The sequence below is a fragment of the Populus trichocarpa genome, chromosome 16, assembly GCF_000002775.5.
Source record: "Populus trichocarpa isolate Nisqually-1 chromosome 16, P.trichocarpa_v4.1, whole genome shotgun sequence".
Classification (NCBI taxonomy): Eukaryota; Viridiplantae; Streptophyta; class Magnoliopsida; order Malpighiales; family Salicaceae; genus Populus; species Populus trichocarpa.
The window spans coordinates 6,627,009-6,646,776 of NC_037300.2; the positions used below are offsets into that span (position 1 = coordinate 6,627,009).

The 19,768-nt window shown below is 34.4% G+C and overlaps 2 protein-coding genes across 2 annotated transcripts; both read left to right on the forward strand.

The window, feature by feature from the left end:
* The first annotated feature begins 326 nt into the window (after positions 1-326).
* On the forward strand, positions 327-3,730 carry LOC7467602 (L-ascorbate peroxidase, cytosolic). The gene is made up of 9 exons (XM_002322815.4): positions 327-705; positions 824-998; positions 1,103-1,168; positions 2,349-2,397; positions 2,486-2,568; positions 2,702-2,781; positions 2,992-3,094; positions 3,250-3,308; positions 3,428-3,730. Exons 1-9 carry the CDS (start codon positions 587-589, stop codon positions 3,444-3,446), a joined length of 753 nt encoding a protein of 250 aa, XP_002322851.1. The 5' UTR covers positions 327-586; the 3' UTR covers positions 3,447-3,730.
* A 5,602-nt stretch (positions 3,731-9,332) lies between these two features.
* LOC7465294 (probable LRR receptor-like serine/threonine-protein kinase At1g67720) lies at positions 9,333-18,186 on the forward strand. Its single transcript, XM_002322816.4, has 15 exons — positions 9,333-9,802; positions 10,907-11,438; positions 11,752-12,257; positions 12,483-12,615; positions 12,759-12,830; positions 12,935-13,003; positions 13,092-13,163; positions 13,695-13,760; positions 14,556-14,710; positions 14,796-15,037; positions 15,894-16,020; positions 16,092-16,160; positions 16,293-16,479; positions 16,897-17,032; positions 17,622-18,186. The coding sequence occupies exons 1-15, from the start codon at positions 9,736-9,738 to the stop codon at positions 17,952-17,954; spliced, it is 2,766 nt and encodes a 921-aa protein (XP_002322852.1). The 5' UTR covers positions 9,333-9,735; the 3' UTR covers positions 17,955-18,186.
* Positions 18,187-19,768: the final 1,582 nt, after the last annotated feature.

Sequence of the window (19,768 nt, forward strand, 5' to 3'; positions counted from 1 at the left end):
TGAACTTGAAATTGATGACGGGGCTTTCTTTGTTTTCTTTTGTTGAATTCATTTTTCCTTTTAACATATTATAAGAAATTGGCGTACCAGAAGTCTGCAATAGAAAAAATAGCTCAAGGATGAAAATGAAAAAAATATAAGTTACTGTATATCACCACAATGTGAAAACAAAGTGGGGGTTGATGAAGGTTCTAGAAGTCATTAATTAATTAAATAAATAAATAAATAGTAACCGTTGTTTTTTTTATTCAAACCAAACCAAACCAAGACTATAAAACTGAAACTGCACCACTAAAGTCGTATACAACGGAGATAGATCATCATTAAGGTTATTCTATTCATACGTGGCAATATCTCATTGGAAGCTCAGTTTCAACTAACAATCATTTATTCCAGCACGATCTGAGCCGTTCAAAGACAGCCGGCCCACGCACAACCACGACTACTTGGCAGAAAAGTCCAACGACTCGTTAAGGTAAAGGCCAGAAACTTCGTGTCTTGAATAACCATCCCTATATCTTCTTCCCTTCGTCACTGGCTGGCAGTGAGCTAGAAAGAAAGAAAGAAGAAGATCACCATTTTCGTCATGGGCAAGTGCTACCCTACAGTGAGCGAAGAGTATCAGAAGGCAGTGGAGAAATGCAAGAGGAAGCTCAGAGGACTCATCGCTGAAAAACACTGCGCTCCCCTCATGCTCCGATTAGCGTAAGACTACCCCCCCCCCTCCCCTCTCTGATTGTTTTATTTCCCTTTCTTTTTGATAGTGGTAGCTGTTTTAAGTATTTATGGGATTTTATATTCTCTGTTGTTGTTGATGATGTAGATGGCACTCTGCTGGTACTTTTGATGTGAATACCAAGACAGGAGGGCCATTTGGGACGATCAGACACCCAGATGAGCTTGCTCATGGAGCTAACAATGGTCTTGATATTGCTGTCAGGCTTTTGGAACCCCTCAAAGAGCAGTTCCCCAACTTGTCTTATGCTGACTTCTACCAAGTAATGTTTTCCCTGCCTTAATTTGATTTATATATTAATAATAGTGTTTTTATTTTATTTTATTCATGATTGAGACTTTTTTGTGTGTTTGATTGTCCTCGCAGTTAGCTGGTGTTGTTGCTGTTGAAATTACTGGAGGGCCTGAGGTTCCTTTTCACCCTGGGAGACCAGTTAAGTGATCAGATCTCCTCTTGATAGTTCATTCTTTATCAGTTCTTTTTCATACGTGGTGGTGTTTCTTTCATCGTTATTCTGTGCCTGATATCGAAGTTCCTTTTTTTCTAGGGAAAATATAAATCATGTCCAAACTCCAAAGTACATATATTTTTTAATTAGTTTATAGGATCAATCTCTAGATGTGTGTTGTAGGATCTTTTGGTGGCCTGATGGTTTCTTTTTTATCTGAAGATCACAACTTTGAACTCATAGTGAATGCAATAAGTTTGGTTGAGTTTGATTACTTTGTAGGTCTTTCAGGTAATAGATAGTATAGGCAAAAGAAATTCCATGGAGGAGGAAGTGTTCTGGATTTAAGAGTTTTCACCTACTGCTGCATTATAAGGCTAACCTGCAACGCATGCATTTTTTTTTTGGTTGAATTTTGAAATTCGGGTTCAATGGACAGATATAATTTAGTTGTTTAGTGATATCAGTCCTACCTTACCGTCAAGGTAAATTGACTACTCTTGTACTTGTTTGCTTTGACTAAAGATTAGGTTGAGTTTAGCTTGAACTAAATTGTAGAAGCTCTGTCCATCTGCGACCAAATGAAAGTGATGTGGATCTTAGGTTAACCTGTGACCAAATTGTCAAAGCTAAGTTCCGCCAACTTCTTTAATGTATTAGTTAGCTTGAAAACATGGTTCATTATGATAGATGGTGACTGGCCAAATGTGTTAGAGACAATGGACTTGAACAATGATGATATGGCTGACTTGTACTGCTATCGATTAAGCTGTTTGTTCAGAGTTGGAGTGAACAGTGCGGTCATATGGCACAATTAGATACCATCTATTTGAATGCCATTGACTGCTGTTGTTCCTGATACCTAGAAATATTTTGCACTTTTCCTTGATTGCTTTTGTAGCTCTGGTGGGATGCCGACGGGGCCATTCAAATGAAGAAGAGCTTATTATTTGTTGGGATATCATTGCAAATTGCAGTATATATTTCAAAGCTGTTTGCAATACTTTGAGTAGTCTGATATGAATTTTTGTAGATTTGTAGAGATAGGAAGCAGTATGTCAGAAAGAAATATAGCGATGCAGATTCTGATGTCATTAGCTGCCTTTTCAGAATTCATGCTTCAGTTCTTAGATGATTGTACTAATCAACCTTGCATTTATTCAGGACAAGTCTGATCCACCTCCAGAAGGTCGCTTGCCTGATGCAACCAAAGGTTTGTTCAAGTTGAAAACTGAAGGAAATCACTATAATTTTGTAATTGTGTTTCAAGTGGATTTCCTAATCTTTTTCTATCGCTTCAGGTTCAGACCATTTAAGGGATGTCTTTGGCCATATGGGTCTTAGTGACAAAGATATTGTTGCCCTATCCGGTGGTCACACTCTGGTCTGTTCAAAGAACATGGAATTTCTCTGCTGGTTTCTTTTATGATTGTTGCTCATGTTGTGCGATTTAAGTGAATAATTGTCTTATTCTATTTATTGATGTTTATCATTGGTTTTTAAATATATATTTACAGGGAAGGTGCCACAAGGAGCGTTCTGGATTTGAGGGACCCTGGACCCCCAACCCTCTTGTTTTCGACAACTCCTATTTCAAGTAAGATACATTCAGCTCCAGATATGTTTTTTATTGATATAATTTTGTCAAGAATTCAAGTTATATTGCATGATTTTTCTATTCTGTAATCATCTCACCAACTGGTGTTTTACATATGCTTTTATCCCCGCAAACTAATACTGAATCATTTGTTAAAGAAAAAGAAGATGCGGTCAAATAACCAATGCGAATTTTGATTCTGTTAAACAGGGAACTCCTCAGTGGAGAGAAAGAAGGTCTTATCCAGCTCCCTACAGATAAAACCCTTCTGGAGGATCCAGTCTTCCGCCCCCTTGTTGAAAAATATGCTGCAGTGAGTAGACACTCATTTCTTTTTTATATTAGCCTATAGATTTTCTAAAGTTGACCTTGGATGGAAATTCCCCCCATCAACTTGACAATAATCTGGTCCTAAATTACACTAAAGTGTAATTATCTAACTTTGACGTCATGGTGGCTTATCTTTAGGATGAGGATGCCTTCTTTGCAGATTATGCTGAAGCTCATATGAAGCTCTCAGAGCTTGGGTAAGTAAAAAGCAACTTTCAATTTCTGTACTACTCTCTTTAACCATTTGCCTTGTCCATATGGTTTTGGTGTCTCTGATCTTCTTCTAAATTCGATCACTGCTGCAATTGCATTTCAGGTTTGCCGAGGCATATTGAGGACTGGAATTAGGCTCATGCAGCTGCTGTTGTGTGTCTTATTGCTGGAGGCTGGTCTATTTTCATAGTTATTTTTTAGACTAGATAAGATATATGAATTGTGTGAAGATGGGAATGTTGTTGGTCCATATTTGTGTGTTTCTGGGTTCTGTGGGATTGTAAGCAAGCTGCCTTATATGTAGTACTGGAAGATGGAACTGTAAAGCTTTGTGTTGGTCCTCTGAGTTTTAAACTAGCCAGCTTTATGGTTTGGCCAATAAAGTATGGTAGTTGCCATTCATGGATCATAATTTTGCAATTACTTTGCTACATGGATTTCAGATAAAATAAGTGGGTGTTACCAGCAACCTGTCAAAAACTTAAATTCTTGATTTGGTCCCCAGCAGAGACCCATTCAGGTAATTGTTTGGTTCGATTCTCTCGAGCCTTTTTTCGCAGCATTGTAGTAGAATGGTCTTGGTGCTCAAGCAATATCGCTTGCTGTAGCATTTCACTGAGGGCAGGAAAAGGAAAGGTTTGTAAGGCAGGGCTTGTGGCTCTGATCGACAAAATGATCTCTTGATGCAGATGAACCAACTATTAAAGCTAAACAAAATTTTACTTCTGTTTGAGTAATTTAGCAGAATTATCTTCTTTTCTTTAGAATTTTTTTTTTGTTTTTAGCACAGTGCAAAAAAAAGTAAAATAGCACAGTAAAAAAGATATTTGGGGATCTAATCAAGCAAGTCATAAATGGCTTTCGTGACTAGCGTGTTGCAAATGAGAGTCATTGTCTTCCTTTTTCTCCTTTTATTTCTTCCTTCTCTCCTCACAGTTTGCTACCCCTACTCTCTCCCTTGGTGAGCGAATGTCAGCACGAAACACACCCAAAACATCATAAGATCACCTCCCTCCCTGTCCAGCAAGAGATCACCACCTTCTCTAGGCTATTTTTGGCCAAAACCACCACCACCCACATTCTATACTTAAAAGATATATTCAATATTTTTTCTCTAATTTGATGTAATTTATGCTAATGTGTGTAGATTTTGATTTCAAAATATTAGAGTTTAGAATTAGGAATTTTTTAAAAAAAATTAGGGTTTTTTTTAATAATTAGATATAATTTGAGTTGATAATTATGTTATTTTATAAGATAATAAATATTTTTTTTTTGGAGGGGGTTGTTGATTGTGAATTAAGATTGGAGTTGGGGTTTATTTAGGTTAAATTAGAGATTATACTGAATTAGGTATAAAATAAAATTATTAGCTAGGAAATACATGAATTGGGGTGATAATTTTGTTATGATAGAAAAAATTGATGAATTTAGGTTTCCGCTGATTAATTTGATGAATTTAGGTTTTTGTTGATTATGTTATCATTAAAATTTTGTTGATAAACTATCTTGATTAACCCTACGATATTAACAAATTATGCTTGTGTTTTGTTGTGCTGTTTGACATAATATCTGATGATTTTAAAATATTATACTTTCATGGTGTAACCATTGTTAGTACCAACAACAATATCATTTATAATGGAAGAAGCCATGAGTTCTTAATTGTTATATTAGATATGTTTCTTAATGAGTTATTTAAAATGTTATATGATTTATTTCACTAGAATATACTTGAAACAGAAGTTGAAATTACTTGGAGGGTGTTGTGAATTGGAGCTAGTGAAGCTCGTTATGTCAGCGTACCAATCTATAGTAATAAAAATATGTATTCAATGTTTAAGTTTGTGAGCATTAATGAGATTAATATACTAGAGCTTAACTTTAATTGCAGACCTAAACGAGAAAACTCTTCTAGTATGAGGTTTACCCAGATTCCAAGTAACTTTTAAAAGACCACACATGCATCACGAGCAGTTAGTACATTTAGGTTAAGTGATAATGTAAAGAGATAATGTCGGTAGAAGAAATTGTTAATATAAAGCCTCAGTTGGGTATGATATTTGTTCCATATTGCCATGAAGAATCTAAATCAAGTGACAATGAATATGATTGTCGTATTGATAGAGTTAAGGTTGCCGAGTTAATTGAGCATATAAATCAATACATGACATTTCATGCTTCTTCATTTGAAGTTGCGAATGACATGATTAACATAGACGCAATGACTAAGCTAATAATCGTAGGCATTCAGGCTTATCCTTACTCACAAATCTTTCTTGAAATTTTCAACAAGTACGGATGCTACTAGCAAATCAATGATGCTAGGTTGCAGGGTTGGGTTGAGGAGAGGAACATGAATGTTGTTTTTGTGTGGGGATGGGGTGAAGAAACATACATGTAATTTGAATTTGATTTCAAACACGGTGTTAGTATTTAATTTATTGAGTTTGTGTTTTGTATTGATATCTTGATATACTAATGTGTAATTTTACATGAAGAAAAGAATTACATAATAAAAAAAATTATAGGAAATAATAGAAGTCAAGCAGTCCAATGGAATATATATAAGTCAAGTCAATGGCACTGCTACCTTAGATGCTCAGTCACAATTCCGTGATAAATTAGGTTTCTCAACATCCACCAACAACATAAATTTTAAATTAAGAAAATTAAATATTAACGGTAATTTCTAGTCCCATGTGTCCACCTTTAATAATTACAAAAAAACCATGTAAATGGCCCATCACTAAGCTCAGTAGAGAGGTTCTTTCTTGCTGTTGCACTTGAGGAAGTCGGCTAGCGAGAGAAAAGAGTCTTATTAATTATTATTTTTATCCGGGTTTGATTTTATTTTTTTTTTGTATATACCTATTATCCTGTGGTGCCTTACTTATTTATTGGACTTGTGCATAAGCTGGCCCGGATATCTCAGGTTATAAAAAAAATTCTTTGTTTTTTTTTAAAAAATATTTAAAGAATTTATTTTTGAAAGTTTTAAATTATTTTGATATACTAATATTAAAAATAATTTTAAAAAAAAAATATTATTTCAATATATTTTTAAATAAAAAATAATTTAAAAAACTAACTACATTGAAGTAGATTTCATCTACCATGTAACCAATAAATTATTAGAAAACTAAAATCCAGTTTTTATATACACTTTTAAGGGATTATCTGCATTTGATGAGGTTAGAGAAGTCATTTAGTGAAAGATGGCCTGAAATTAAATACAAACCGTCCCTACAAAAACAGTTCATGATAAATCACCACCCAGAATCATTTCAACCTATCTTTCATCACGGACGAACTTAATTATTGGTATATTCTACAGAGACTATAAATACAACATAGTTCTTGTCAGGTCTTCAAATACCTGCACATGCTCCGGCGAGCAGCTACCTGTAACGTTTGACTCCACAATCTCAGGCCGGCCCAAGTGATAAATCAAAAGGGCATCGGAAAACGGAGAGAGAGAGAGAGAGAGATCCATGATTCTTTTTGTAAAGATATGACAAAGCTATGCTTTGATGAAAGGCCTTGAACTCCATAAAGAAACCTTGTTGAAGGTTTGCTAAAGTAAATACATAATGAAGGTGGTGGAGGTACACGGGGTTTCCTTTTCAGACCACCATGAATGATACAAATCTTAAACACCTGGAACAAATTGCATTTTTGGATAAATTACAGAGATTTCAAAGGTTATAAAGAGAGAGTGATATTGAATTCAGAGATGAAGTTTCCATCCAAACCAAAAGGAAAGCAAAGGAGGGGGAAAATACTCAAGATCATCATAGCTTATTTTATTTAATTTTCTTGAGGAGTTTGCCTTTAATTTAGCGGATAGATATTAAATTATTAAACAGTTGTGGCTTTTATCTTTTGGATTCCAAGGTTGTTTTAAGGTAACATCTGAGGTTTTTTTTTATCATATAAATAACTTTATATATATATATATATATATATATATATATATATTTTGGTACAAAGAATAAAGAAAACAAAGGTAACATATGTTTTTTTAAGTTTTTTATTTCTTAAAAATTATATAAAAAATGAACTTTTTCTTTAGCGTGGATTCCTTAAGAAGAAAGCAATAAAGTTGGTATAAGCTTTATAAATAGAGATTAGTAAAGTTTATTAAGCTTTTAACCCCAAATAGTCAAAGAAGACTCTTCTTGCTTGAAGCATTTCTCTTTTAACCTGTTTAGTAGTAGAAGAATCTTTCTTTTTATAGATTATATATATATATATATATATATATATATATATATATATATATATATATAGAGAGAGAGAGAGAGAGATTTATGGCTGAAGGCAATGTTGGTTCAACCCCATTCGTGTCTTTATTTTATGTTATTGTTTTGTTTGAGTGTGGTAGCAAAGTTTTGGTTTAGCAAATTGTAAATATTTTATTTCAAAATATATTTTTTGTTATTAAATATATTAAAATAATATTTATTTTATTTTTTAAAATTTATTTGGCATTTGCACATCAAAACAATCCAAAAACAGTAAGAAATATTAATCAGAAACAAAAAAAAAAATCAAAATTCTTCTAGAAGCACGATTGAACGCACTTCTAAACTCACCCTACTTTAAGGGTGTTTTGAGAATGTGGTTGCGGTTTTTTTTAAAGTGTTTTTTACTCGAAAATACATCAAAATAATATTGTTTAATTTTAAAAATTATTTTTGATATCAGTATATTAAAATGATCTAAAAACAAAAAAAATATTAATATTTTAAAAAAATTAAATTATTTTAAAAACACTTTTAAAATAAAAAAATAAATAATACATTTACTTAAAATTCGAAGTTAATTGAGATTTTAATAGTTTGTAGCATAACAAACCCAACAACGAATATTGGTGAAGCCTCGAAGACGACAATGAGATATTATTATGTTGTGGAAAACTTTTGTTTGAGGTGGAGAAACCTGAAGAAAAGAAGATTTCTTCTTTGAAAATTGAAGATTTTGAAGATTCAACGAATCCAAATTTAAAGATGATGGAATTTGATAAAGACAGAAAGAATAATTAGGGTTTGTTGAATATTGTGCATTGGTTTTTCCCATAGTTTTCAGACCCGATCCGGTTCAAGGCCCGGATTCCAGGTTTTGATCGGATCATCCGAGTCAATTCTTTTTTTTAAATCAAAACGATATTTTTTTAGTAAAAAAAACAAAAATCAACGAGTTATAATCGGATTTTTGACCCGGTCTAGCCGGATCACATTGAGTTTTTTTTTTCTATTTATTTTTCAATCTAATCTAGTTCTAGTTTTAGATCAATTTATCAGATTAGACGGAATTCATAACTATGATTTTTCCAGATTCCTTATTCAAAGGGACTTCTATAGATTCCTTGTGTAATTACTAGTATACTTGGTATAAACAGGGTCATAAATGGCTTGTAGGCAACACAAACCAGGAATGAAAAATTTTAATTTGTTTTTTTAAAACTTGTTTTAATATTTTTTTAGATTATTTTAATATATGATGTGAAAAATAAATTTGAAAAATAAAAAAATTAATATATTTTTAAATAAGGAAACTTTTAAAAATAACTCAATCATTGTCTCAAATGACGTGGAGGTAGCTGTGAGGTGTTTGTGCACAAAACACTTTTATTTCTCTAATGGCCTGAGATTAGGGGAAGAAGAAGATGTAACAACAGCGATGTGAATTGAGGTGGCAAAGGAATAATGATGGCCCCTCTTGTCCTCTTAATTTAACTGATTGGAGAATCTAACGTCGTCTTTAATAACGTGATTTATGATGTTTTTTCAAAATATTTTTTAATTTTTTTAATAATTTAAATAATTTATTTATTTATTTTTTAAATAATTTTTTTTTAAAGAAACATAGCTGTAAAAAAAAAAAAAACCTCCCATTGACCCTTTCAACCCAACCCTCCAAACCTTTCTTGTCAGAACAAGAGTCCAAAGTAACCACATAAAGCCACTTTTAGGGTCCCCACATGCCCATCTCTCCACTTCACTTGCCACCATTCCCAAAGTGAAAGTGAAAAAAGCAGAGAGATCACAACATGTTCTATCATCTATGATTCTAATGACCAAAGCACCATGGGACTCTTACCCTCTTCCTCTCTCTCTCTCTCTCTCTCTCCCCCTCCAAATCATTCACTTTCACTTTCACATTCACATTCACATTCACACTCTCATTCTCAAAACAGACTGCTACAAGACACCACCATTTATTTTTCTTTGGATGGCACTATAAAATAATTCAAAGAAACCTCTGCCTTTTGTGTTTTTGAATCCCTGTAAAGAGCAGAGTGGTTCTTCTCTCCTTTATTGTTCTGTTCTGTTGTTTCTTTATCTGGCTTTGCCATCTTTTTTTATTTCTATGGGCTTCTGATCTAACTCAGTTGGTCGAGAGAACATGGGGTCTTGGCTTCTGCTTCTTTTCTCTCTTCTTCTTTTCTTTCACGCCTCCTCTGCTCAACCGGGTACCTCTCTCTCCCCCTCTCTGCGTAATATTTTTTTCTTATGTGCTTTGTAACATGCATATGTGTAGTATTGTTATATAAGCATCACAGTACCTCCATACTTGACTCAACGTTTTCATTTGTTTTTGTTGTTGATTGCTTTGCTCTTCTTGATTCTATTGAAGATGAGATTCAAAGACGCAAATTTTATAGAGCTATAAGGTTAAGAAGAAGAAAGAAAATGGAAAAGAAAAGAGCTTTCTTTTGGTTTGTCTAGTGTTTTTTTTTTTTTTTACAGACCGTATATAGGAATGGAATTTGATAGATGTTTTGGTTAGCGACTGGCTAACAAAGAAATTTATGTGGGGTTTTAGTTTTGATGCATTAAATTTTTTGACAAAGCAGCAGCAATTCATAAACCATTTATAGTTTTGATTAAAAAAATATATATTTATGGCTGGGAGACTTAAATCTTCTTGTTTCTATGTCGTGTCTAGAAGACTAGAATCTTTTCTAATTGGTAAAGTTTTTTCTAATTACCTGTACTTGGAGTTGTTAGATGAAAATCACACCCGACCAGCCGACCACCAAGGCAATAAAATTAAATTAGCAAAATTTGGGGAGTTTTAGTCCAAGTTAGAGACATAAGTTGCTTAATAACATGAGCGAGCCGCCCATTTGGTATATACAAAGGCTGAGTTCTTTGAGTATGGGCAACTTTTTATTGGTTGCATCTTCACAGAGATGCTACAACTAGGAACGTAGCTGGCACATGAAAATGTAATCAATACTTGAAAAATGCTCAATTCAATTCTGCCAGTTGTTTGCTTGAATAAGATGTTATGACATGCATGCACACATGTTAGCCTGGGAAGTGAAATAGTAATTGTTAACTCTTCCTTTTCCTGAAACATGCTGTCGGTAATATTTGATATAATGTCAGCTTATTTGTGTTTTCTTTTTTTTTTGGGGGGGTGGGCTAAAATATTGACCGGAATCCCCTCTCCCCGCTCTGCATTTGCTTGCTTGTGCGTGTTTCTGGCATGAAAATCCTGTTTCTGTATCCGGACAACAATGTGATTTTTTTTTTAACCTAATAATGTGAATATGCTTGAACTAAAACAGGTTTTCTGAGTTTGGACTGTGGTGGCCCAGCAAACTTCACTGATGCACTTGGACTATCATGGACTTCGGATGTTAATTTTATTTACGGAGAAGCAGCAAGCATATCAGTTGCAAATGAGACACGGAAGCAATACACTACAGTGAGACATTTCCCTGCAGATACCAGGAAGTACTGTTATAGATTGGATGTTACAAGTAGGACAAGATACCTTTTAAGGGCAACATTCTTGTATGGTGACTTTGACAACAATAATGTCTATCCAAAATTTGACATATCTGTTGGGCCAACTCATTGGTCTACCATTGTCATTTCTGATGCTAATACCATAGAATCTATAGAGCTAATATTTCTGGCTTCAAGTTCTTCTATCAGTGTATGCCTATCCAATGCTACAACTGGGCAGCCGTTCATATCTACCCTTGAGCTCCGACAATTCAATGGTTCAGTTTATTTTACAGCATTTGAAAACCAGTTTTTTCTCAGCGTGTCTGCCAGAATCAATTTTGGTGCCGACAGTGTGGATCCAGTTAGGTATGCTCTAAATATCTGGTTCAAGATGCAACATGATGTAATTTTTACTGATGTACATTTATCTGAATGCCTTTTCAAGCAACATCTGCTTATAATTTAAGAGAGATAGAGAATAAAAAAACACATTAAATTGTACGAACTTAAATGATACACAGAAATACCTCTATTCCTCATAGTTGAAATACTTTTTCTCCCAAATTTGTTGCTGCTTGAAGAGTAACATATCAATTTTCCCTTCAGACACAAATCTTTTGACACGTGTAGATGCGCGCGCGCGCACACACATCAAATAATACAACAACTTTTTTTCCAGGTATCCTGATGACCCTTATGATAGAATATGGGAGTCAGACTCTGTGAAGAAAGCGAATTATCTAGTTGATGTTGCTGCTGGTACCAAGAAAGTTTCAACTGACATGCCAATCAACGTCAACATTGATGAAAGGCCTCCTGAGAAAGTGATGCAAACAGCTGTAGTTGGCACAAATGGGTCGCTCACTTATCGGTTGAATTTGGATGGTTTTCCTGGTTTTGGGTGGGCTTGCACATACTTCGCTGAAATTGAAGATCTGGATCCCACTGAGTCCAGAAAATTCAGGCTGGTACTCCCAGGGAACCCTGATATGAGCAAAGCTGTTGTCAATATCGAAGAAAATGCTCAAGGAAAATACCGTCTCTATGAACCTGGATATACCAACCTATCCCTACCCTTCGTATTATCTTTTAGATTTGGAAAGACTTCTGATTCTTCCAGGGGACCACTTCTGAATGCTATGGAGATAAACAAGTATCTTGAGAAAAATGATGGTTCTCTAGATGGTTAGTAGAACAATATTCCTTGCATGCACTCCTATAATTTTGACTGTGAACTTTAGCTGAAGACCTGAAATCTTGGTGTTTTAAACTGTGTTTGAAGCATAAGTTCTGTTAATTTGACATTGCCATTTTCCATTTTTCCATGAAGCAGATTATCTAGCACATCACGTGTTAATGTGAAAATTTGAAACCTAAAGCGCATCTGATACTAATTTGCATGAGGTGCAGGAGATGTTATTTCTGGTGTGATTTTACTCTACTCAACAGCAGATTGGGCACAAGAAGGTGGTGACCCATGCATGCCAGTTCCATGGTCATGGGTGCAGTGCAACTCTGAAGCTAGGCCAAGGATTGTTAAGCTGTAATGATTTATCTCTTTTATGATTTTATTTTATGCATTTTCAGATCCATTCCTTCATTTATCCAAGTTAAGTCCCTCACAATGTATGAAGAGAATCTTGCATTCATATGGTTGAAATAACTTCTGTGTACCTGGTTTGGCAGCTCATTGTCTAGCAAGAATTTGTCTGGGAGTGTTCCTTCAGACTTGACGAAGCTGACAGGTTTAGTTGAATTGTAAGTTTCAAGCTGCTTATCTTTTGGCTGGATGATGGATTGAATTTCAAGATATACTGCTGTAATAGCCCCCACATGATCATATCCACTTGTCTTGTGTGCAGATGGCTCGATGGAAATTCATTAACTGGTCCAATTCCTGATTTTACTGGATGCACAGACTTGGAGATCATGTAATGCTGGATGGATTTTCATAATCATGGTGTTTAATCTTTGTTTTTATTAAAATGTTAACCTAACAAGATGATCCATATCTGACAGTCATCTTGAGAACAATCAGTTGACGGGTGAGCTGCCATCCTCCTTGCTGAACCTACCAAATTTGAGGGAACTGTAAGTTATCGGAACTTGGATACCATTTTAAACCATAAACCAAAGCTTAAGCTGTTAGGTGAGGTTTTTTAAGTTATGATTTATATTATTTTTTAACACATCCTCTCAAGTGAAAGTTTTTTGGACTTGAAACTTGTACAGACTCACACTACCTTGTGTATAATTTTTTTATTAATTAGAATGAGGTGTTGAGATTCGAACTCGTGATCATTTGGTCAATAAAACTGATACCATGTCAAATAATCATTTTAATCCTAAGTTTAAACTATTAAGTGAGGCCTCAAGATATGATTTATACTATTCTCTAACAAATCTCTCATGGGAGTTTAATAATTAATATATATTTCTGCTGTGATTGATGAATGATGATTGGAAGCAATGTCACAACTTTATATGGATATTTTTTTTTGGTAAAACTGTAAGGAAATAGAAAATTACTTGTCTAAGTAAATAATTCATTTCACTGTATTTTATTCTGTTTTTTTCCTTTAGTAAAATAATTTATATGCCTAACACCTGGGATAATTGCAGGTATGTGCAAAATAATATGTTATCCGGAACAATACCATCGGGTCTCGGTAGAAAGGTGGTTTTGAAGTGAGTCTCTCTCTTTCTCTCTCTCACACCCACATGTGTGCGCACGGGCACATCCACACCCCACTTTGCAATAATTTATTAATTTGCTGAATTTTGCATATTATTGATCATGGACAAAGAATTCTTTGTTTAGACTACAATGTTTTATTGTATTTTTTTCAACCATAATGAGAAGCCATTCAACTACTTCTAGACATAATAAGTACGTAGCCAGAGTCAATTGAAGTAACTATTAACAACTGCATGTGGTTAGTGTGTTGGTCTTTTTAATTGAGGATTTCTAATTTGTTCGTTATATGTGTCAGTAGGTCTTTCAATACTTCAGTGTCCCATATTCTTTTATCATTTCTCCTTTGTAGTTTTCCCTAAAAATCTGTTGCTCACATCTGTGCATAATCCCAAAAGGACTAGTCAGAAGTAGGAATTGATTTAGAGGCTCCATGAAATAAGGTATGTGATAGACAACCTCGTACAATCAGGCTTACTTTCACCCTATCATAGTACCATAATCTCCCCACTCAAATCTCTTTTCACTATGGCTCACTGAACTGGGGTTTTGGTGCTTCAATCCCACACAGGACCTCCAAGTTGGCTTTCCCACATTTATAATGATCCAAGGACTTGCTAGTCCAATAACATTTAACCCCAAGAGTCCTAGTCCGAAGTTTCTTTGATACACCTCTTTCCACCTGGTTACTTCACGTCAATGGAGATTTATACGTCTCCTGTATAAAATCACTTTTTTGGGTGTTTAAATCAAATATATTCAACTCTGTTTTCTTGGTATAATCACAGCTACTCTGGAAACATAAATCTTCATGAAGGAGCCAGAAGAGGGAGGCACATGGGTATTATTATCGGTTCGTCAGTTGGAGCTGCTGTTCTTCTGATAACTACATTAGTGTCTTGCATGTTCATGCAAAAAGGAAAGAAAAGACACCCTGACCAAGGTATGGCTATAAAACAATTTTGAAGTTTTTGTCTAGCCTACCAGACTTCTCAGATGATAAAACATACGTAACTTGTCTATTTTAGAACAACTTCGGGATTCCCTGCCTGTGCAAAGGGTAGTTTCTACCTTGAGTAATGCTCCTGGAGAAGCTGCTCACCGTTTCACATCCTTTGAGATTGAAGATGCTACAAAAAAATTTGAGAAGAAAATAGGCTCTGGAGGTTTTGGAGTTGTGTACTATGGAAAAATGAAAGATGGAAGGGAAATTGCAGTGAAAGTTCTAACTAGCAATTCCTTCCAGGGAAAGCGAGAGTTTTCAAATGAGGTAAATTTCCACCTTGTTGAACTTTATTCAATAAATAAATTGCTATTGTAAATGAGGATACTTAAATTCATATTCTTTGAATGCTAGATCGTGTTCGTTATCGCTCAACTAAATTGCTGCTGGAAGTTTCATATGATTTTACTCGATTATAGTCATATGCTGGTTGGAATTGTTTAACCACTGAATGTACAAAGGATTCTTGTTTCTAACTAGATGCCATTGGTCCTGACCCTTGTTAGAAAATGCATTAAGTACTTCTTATAAAAGAATTACGTTGTCATTTTGGCTTCCAAACATTCTTGTGCAAATCATGTTTAGAGTCCCCAGCCCCGTTGAATCTGTAAGATGTAGAATTTCTGATTAAAATGTTGATATTTTTTTTGTAAACTAAGTTCCTACTGGAAGTGCTATGGATGTTATCCAAATTTTGACAAGATTGACTGAGCCTATTATAAATCAAATTACCTGGATCTGCCTTGGGAAAAATTCAGTAAGATAGATGAGGATTCATTAACTTGTAGAACCTGCAACAGTTGAGCTCCTTAATCCTTTAATGATAGTTTCCGTTGGGTATTAGACGAAGGAAAATTAACAAGTCCCTAAATTTCCTAGTATTGTAAGTACCTGGTTAAATAAATGGATAAAATCCTTATATTATTTAACTGATTTTATAAACTGTTTAAGAATTGAAGCTGATATGGAAACATGCATATGTTTTTTGAACGTCATGCACATATTCGTAAAATGAATATTGTTCTCTGGGAATTTAGTTAGTTTGAGAATCATGCTGTATTGGGTAGTATATTTTTCAGTTGGAGCTGAAACTGTGAATCGATTTGTTCTGCCATTTGCACAGGTGAGTCTTCTTTCAAGGATACATCACAGAAACCTGGTACAGTTTCTTGGATTTTGTCAAGAAGTTGGGAAGAGTATGCTTGTTTATGAGTTCATGCACAATGGAACACTTAAGGAACATCTTTACGGTAATTTCAAGTGTTTTTGAACTGGACCAATTTAAATTTTGACACTCACTATTTTTTTTACACTTTGGCAGGTCCTTTAAAACAAGGAAGAAGTATTAGTTGGATCAAGCGCCTTGAGATAGCTGAAGATGCCGCAAAAGGTTTATGATAAGCCATTTTTTACTTTTTTCTGTTCCTAACATATTATCTATCCTTCACTATGGTGAAGCCTATAACTTAAATAAGAGTTGCAGTTGAAGAGTTGTAATGACTCTGTTTTCGTACTTGTTCAGGGATTGAATATCTTCATACAGGCTGTGTTCCAGCCATTATACATAGGGATTTAAAAACCAGCAATATTCTTCTTGACAAAAACATGAGAGCGAAGGTTGCGGATTTTGGCCTTTCAAAACTTGCAGTAGATGGAGCTTCACATGTCTCAAGCATAGTTCGAGGCACCGTAGGGTATTTGGATCCCGAGTAAGGTTCTTTTCTTTAATTTTATGATAGATCAATTTAAGCAGTATGATCTGGGAGAATTGATTATGTTGCTGCTGCTGCATTGTTAGATGATTTTAAACTTTAAAATACCATAGTTATTGTGAAGTGAATAACCTTATTAATAATCTGCTAACAACATTCGGGCAGATAAAATGGCAAAGTTATATTTAAGTTTGAGACATGACAGTTGTATCTAGAACTCTCTTACGCACTCTCTCTTAGCCATAGATGTGTTTTTTAACTAGCCACATTCTTGTTTCTTATAGAAAATGATATTTACAACTGCAGTGAGAGCCTTGAGTCTAGATTGAGTATGAGTTCGGCAAACACTTTCCACCGACATGGGTGCTTCAACTGTTATCACATTGCATTAATAATTTTTGCTCTGTTACGCAGGTATTACATCTCGCAACAGTTAACGAACAAGAGCGATGTTTATAGTTTTGGTGTCATTCTCCTGGAGCTGATGTCTGGTCAAGAAGCCATATCTAACGAGAGCTTTGGTGTAAATTGTCGCAATATAGTACAATGGGTAAGCTTGTTGATTGTTCAAGGACTAGTGGCTTGGAATTTTAACCATGTGTCTTTGGGAACTTCATCATTGATGATCATTACCGGAACAACCAATTCTAACCATCTAAATTAAATTCACAGTTGCTTTCGGCGAAATGCTTCAAGCTGAATAAATATGATTGGTGTTATTATTATAAATGTGCCTTATGTCTCTATCTTTTCTCTTCAACAAAATTTGTTCAAAGTCAAGATCGAAGCTTCTTCAAGCAAATTTTTTCTTATATCTGTAACTTGTAGATTAAAGTCATAAGATGATTTCAACCAAAACAAGGTGGACGAATAAGCTCAATTTGAATGCTGAGTTACAGCTTTTAAAGGGTCTTTTACTTCAGATTCTTTTTTCACTTTCAGTTTGTTCCTGGAAGAGGTTGAGATCATTCATTTGAATGCTGAGTTAAACATATTTGGAAATGTTCCTTATTTCCTGCTTTAGACATTTGGCTTGGTGGTTGTCACAAAAAAGTTTGCTACATTTCCTTGAGAACCTCGTTCTTTTCATTTCTGGAAATTTCTATTGCTGTTGATGGACTTAAATAATTGTATGGCAGGCAAAATTACACATTGAGAGTGGGGATATCCAAGGAATCATTGATCCCTCGCTATGTAATGAATTTGACATCCAGTCAATGTGGAAGATAGCAGAGAAAGCTTTGACGTGTGTCCAGCCTCATGGTCACATGAGGCCATCTATTTCGGAAGTTCTCAAGGAGATCCAGGATGCTATCTTAATTGAAAGGGAGGTGACAGCAGCAAGAGGTTTCTCTGATGAAATGTCCAGAAATTCTGTTCAGTCTTCATTCAACCTGGGTTCTTTGGATTTGGGTGGAACTGAGAATTGCCTGGCGCTTGACGAGTCCATTGCGCGGCCAACCGCCAGATAATTCTTTACATTTCCACCGCTGGCAGTTTTGGGTTCTTATCGTCATATTTTTTTTGGTCTAGGATTTATAGTGCTGAAATAAAAAATCGAATCGACCCTTTAGGTTTCAAGCAAGAGCAAGAGCTTTGAACGTGTAAATTTTGAGCTTGCAAATTATTTATATTCCCATTTTGTTGTAAATTTACCCTCTTATGGCAATGAATAAATGGATCCTCCCGTTTCTATGCTCTAAATCCCATCAATGTCTGGAAAATGAGGCCTCAATTACACGGTTTAGCTGTTCAACTAGCTGGTGGCCTGCGTGCCTGCTTGTTGCAGCGAGGATTTATTTGGCGATGTAGCAACAAATATGATCAAATAATATAAAAAATCAATCAAAAAACTTAAAGAAAAGCAATTTTATTTTTATTGAATATTAATGAGAAATTCTTCTTTTTTTTCATATTAGATGCATAATAAAAAAAATTTGTTATGCTTGAAAAATTAAACATCCATCAAATGTTAATGTTAGTGCTTGTTTTTTTTATTTCTTTAACACCTTGAGAACCACATAGTAAGTTAACAAAAGCAATTTCTCAATAAAATTAATTGTTAAAAAAAAAAAGGCTTAAAAGCATGAAGAAATAAATACAAACGTCTATTTGTGTACCAGTGAATAGTAAATTTAGCAATAGAATTATGTTTTTTTTATTATTAATTTTGATGTTCAAATCAGTTTACACGCACTTTAATTAATTTTGTAAATTAATTAATCTTATGAAACCTAAAATTAACAGTAGAATTAAGTTTTTTTTTTTTTTTTTTTTTTTTTTTTTTTTTTTTTTTTTTTTTTTTTTTTGTAATGTAATGAAGTGGGGGTGTAAATTTTTATCATCTCTGTCCATGAGCACTGGAATTATTGTCCTAAGGTAGCAATCATGTGAGCTGACAGTGGGAATGCTGAGTGACAGAGACAGAGAATGGTGGCTGCTTTGGATGTTGCGAGGTTGGCCGAGTAGTCTTCTAGTCTATGCCTTAGTGTCTAGGTGGACCATCCATCCTTGCACGCTAAGATTAAGCAAAAATCATGTGGTTTGTCAGCATGGATCTTGTTGGGCAACCCATCAGTGATCGATTTGTTCTTCCTTTACAAGACATCAGAGCCCCATTGCTTCTTTCAAACCTCAGGCCGTCTGAACTGGTCCGATCATGGTGGCTCCTCCCTGCTTATATTGGGTCCCGAATCGGGTCACTGGGTCAGTGGTCAAAGCTGTCTTGCCATGGCAGAAGGACAAAACAATTACCTTTGAGATGTCGCTTTTTTATTATGCTGTTCATGTACCTGAAATGGACCTAAGAATGGATTCCCCATCTATCTTTTTCAATGGTTAGGCCTTGATAACTTCTTAATTAGATGCACCTTCATAATCCTTCTCTAGATTTATATAATGATTACCGACACTATTATTTAATGACACAAAAGTGTTTGTGTTTTTATTGGATTTGAACTTATTATTTCTTGAAAATATGGTAACTAAAAGAAAACAATAAATATAAATTAAAAAATTATACAATAAAATTATCGAACATATATAAATATAATACATTATAAAACACCAACAAATATTTTACGCGTTTTCAATTTTTTACACAATTATACATGATATTTCGATTTCATTAGATTACAAACCATTATAAACTTGATGCATGACTATTTCTTAGTTCAATTCTCAAATAAGAACAATTATTTGTATATATTGGTTGGAGGACCTTGGACAATTTTCATTTATTGTTTAACAATTCAATCATATGATTACTCTTTCAAGAAGGCTTCTA

Coding starts and splice junctions, on each gene's coding strand:
- LOC7467602 (XM_002322815.4), top strand. CDS start 587: ATGGGCAAGTGCTACCCTACAGTGAGCGAAGAGTATCAGAAGGCAGTG. Junction 706..823: donor CCCCTCATGCTCCGATTAGC/GTAAGACTACCC, acceptor TTGATGATGTAG/ATGGCACTCTGCTGGTACTT. Junction 3,095..3,249: donor TTGTTGAAAAATATGCTGCA/GTGAGTAGACAC, acceptor GCTTATCTTTAG/GATGAGGATGCCTTCTTTGC.
- LOC7465294 (XM_002322816.4), top strand. CDS start 9,736: ATGGGGTCTTGGCTTCTGCTTCTTTTCTCTCTTCTTCTTTTCTTTCAC. Junction 16,161..16,292: donor AGCTGAAGATGCCGCAAAAG/GTTTATGATAAG, acceptor GTACTTGTTCAG/GGATTGAATATCTTCATACA. Junction 17,033..17,621: donor GTCGCAATATAGTACAATGG/GTAAGCTTGTTG, acceptor ATTGTATGGCAG/GCAAAATTACACATTGAGAG.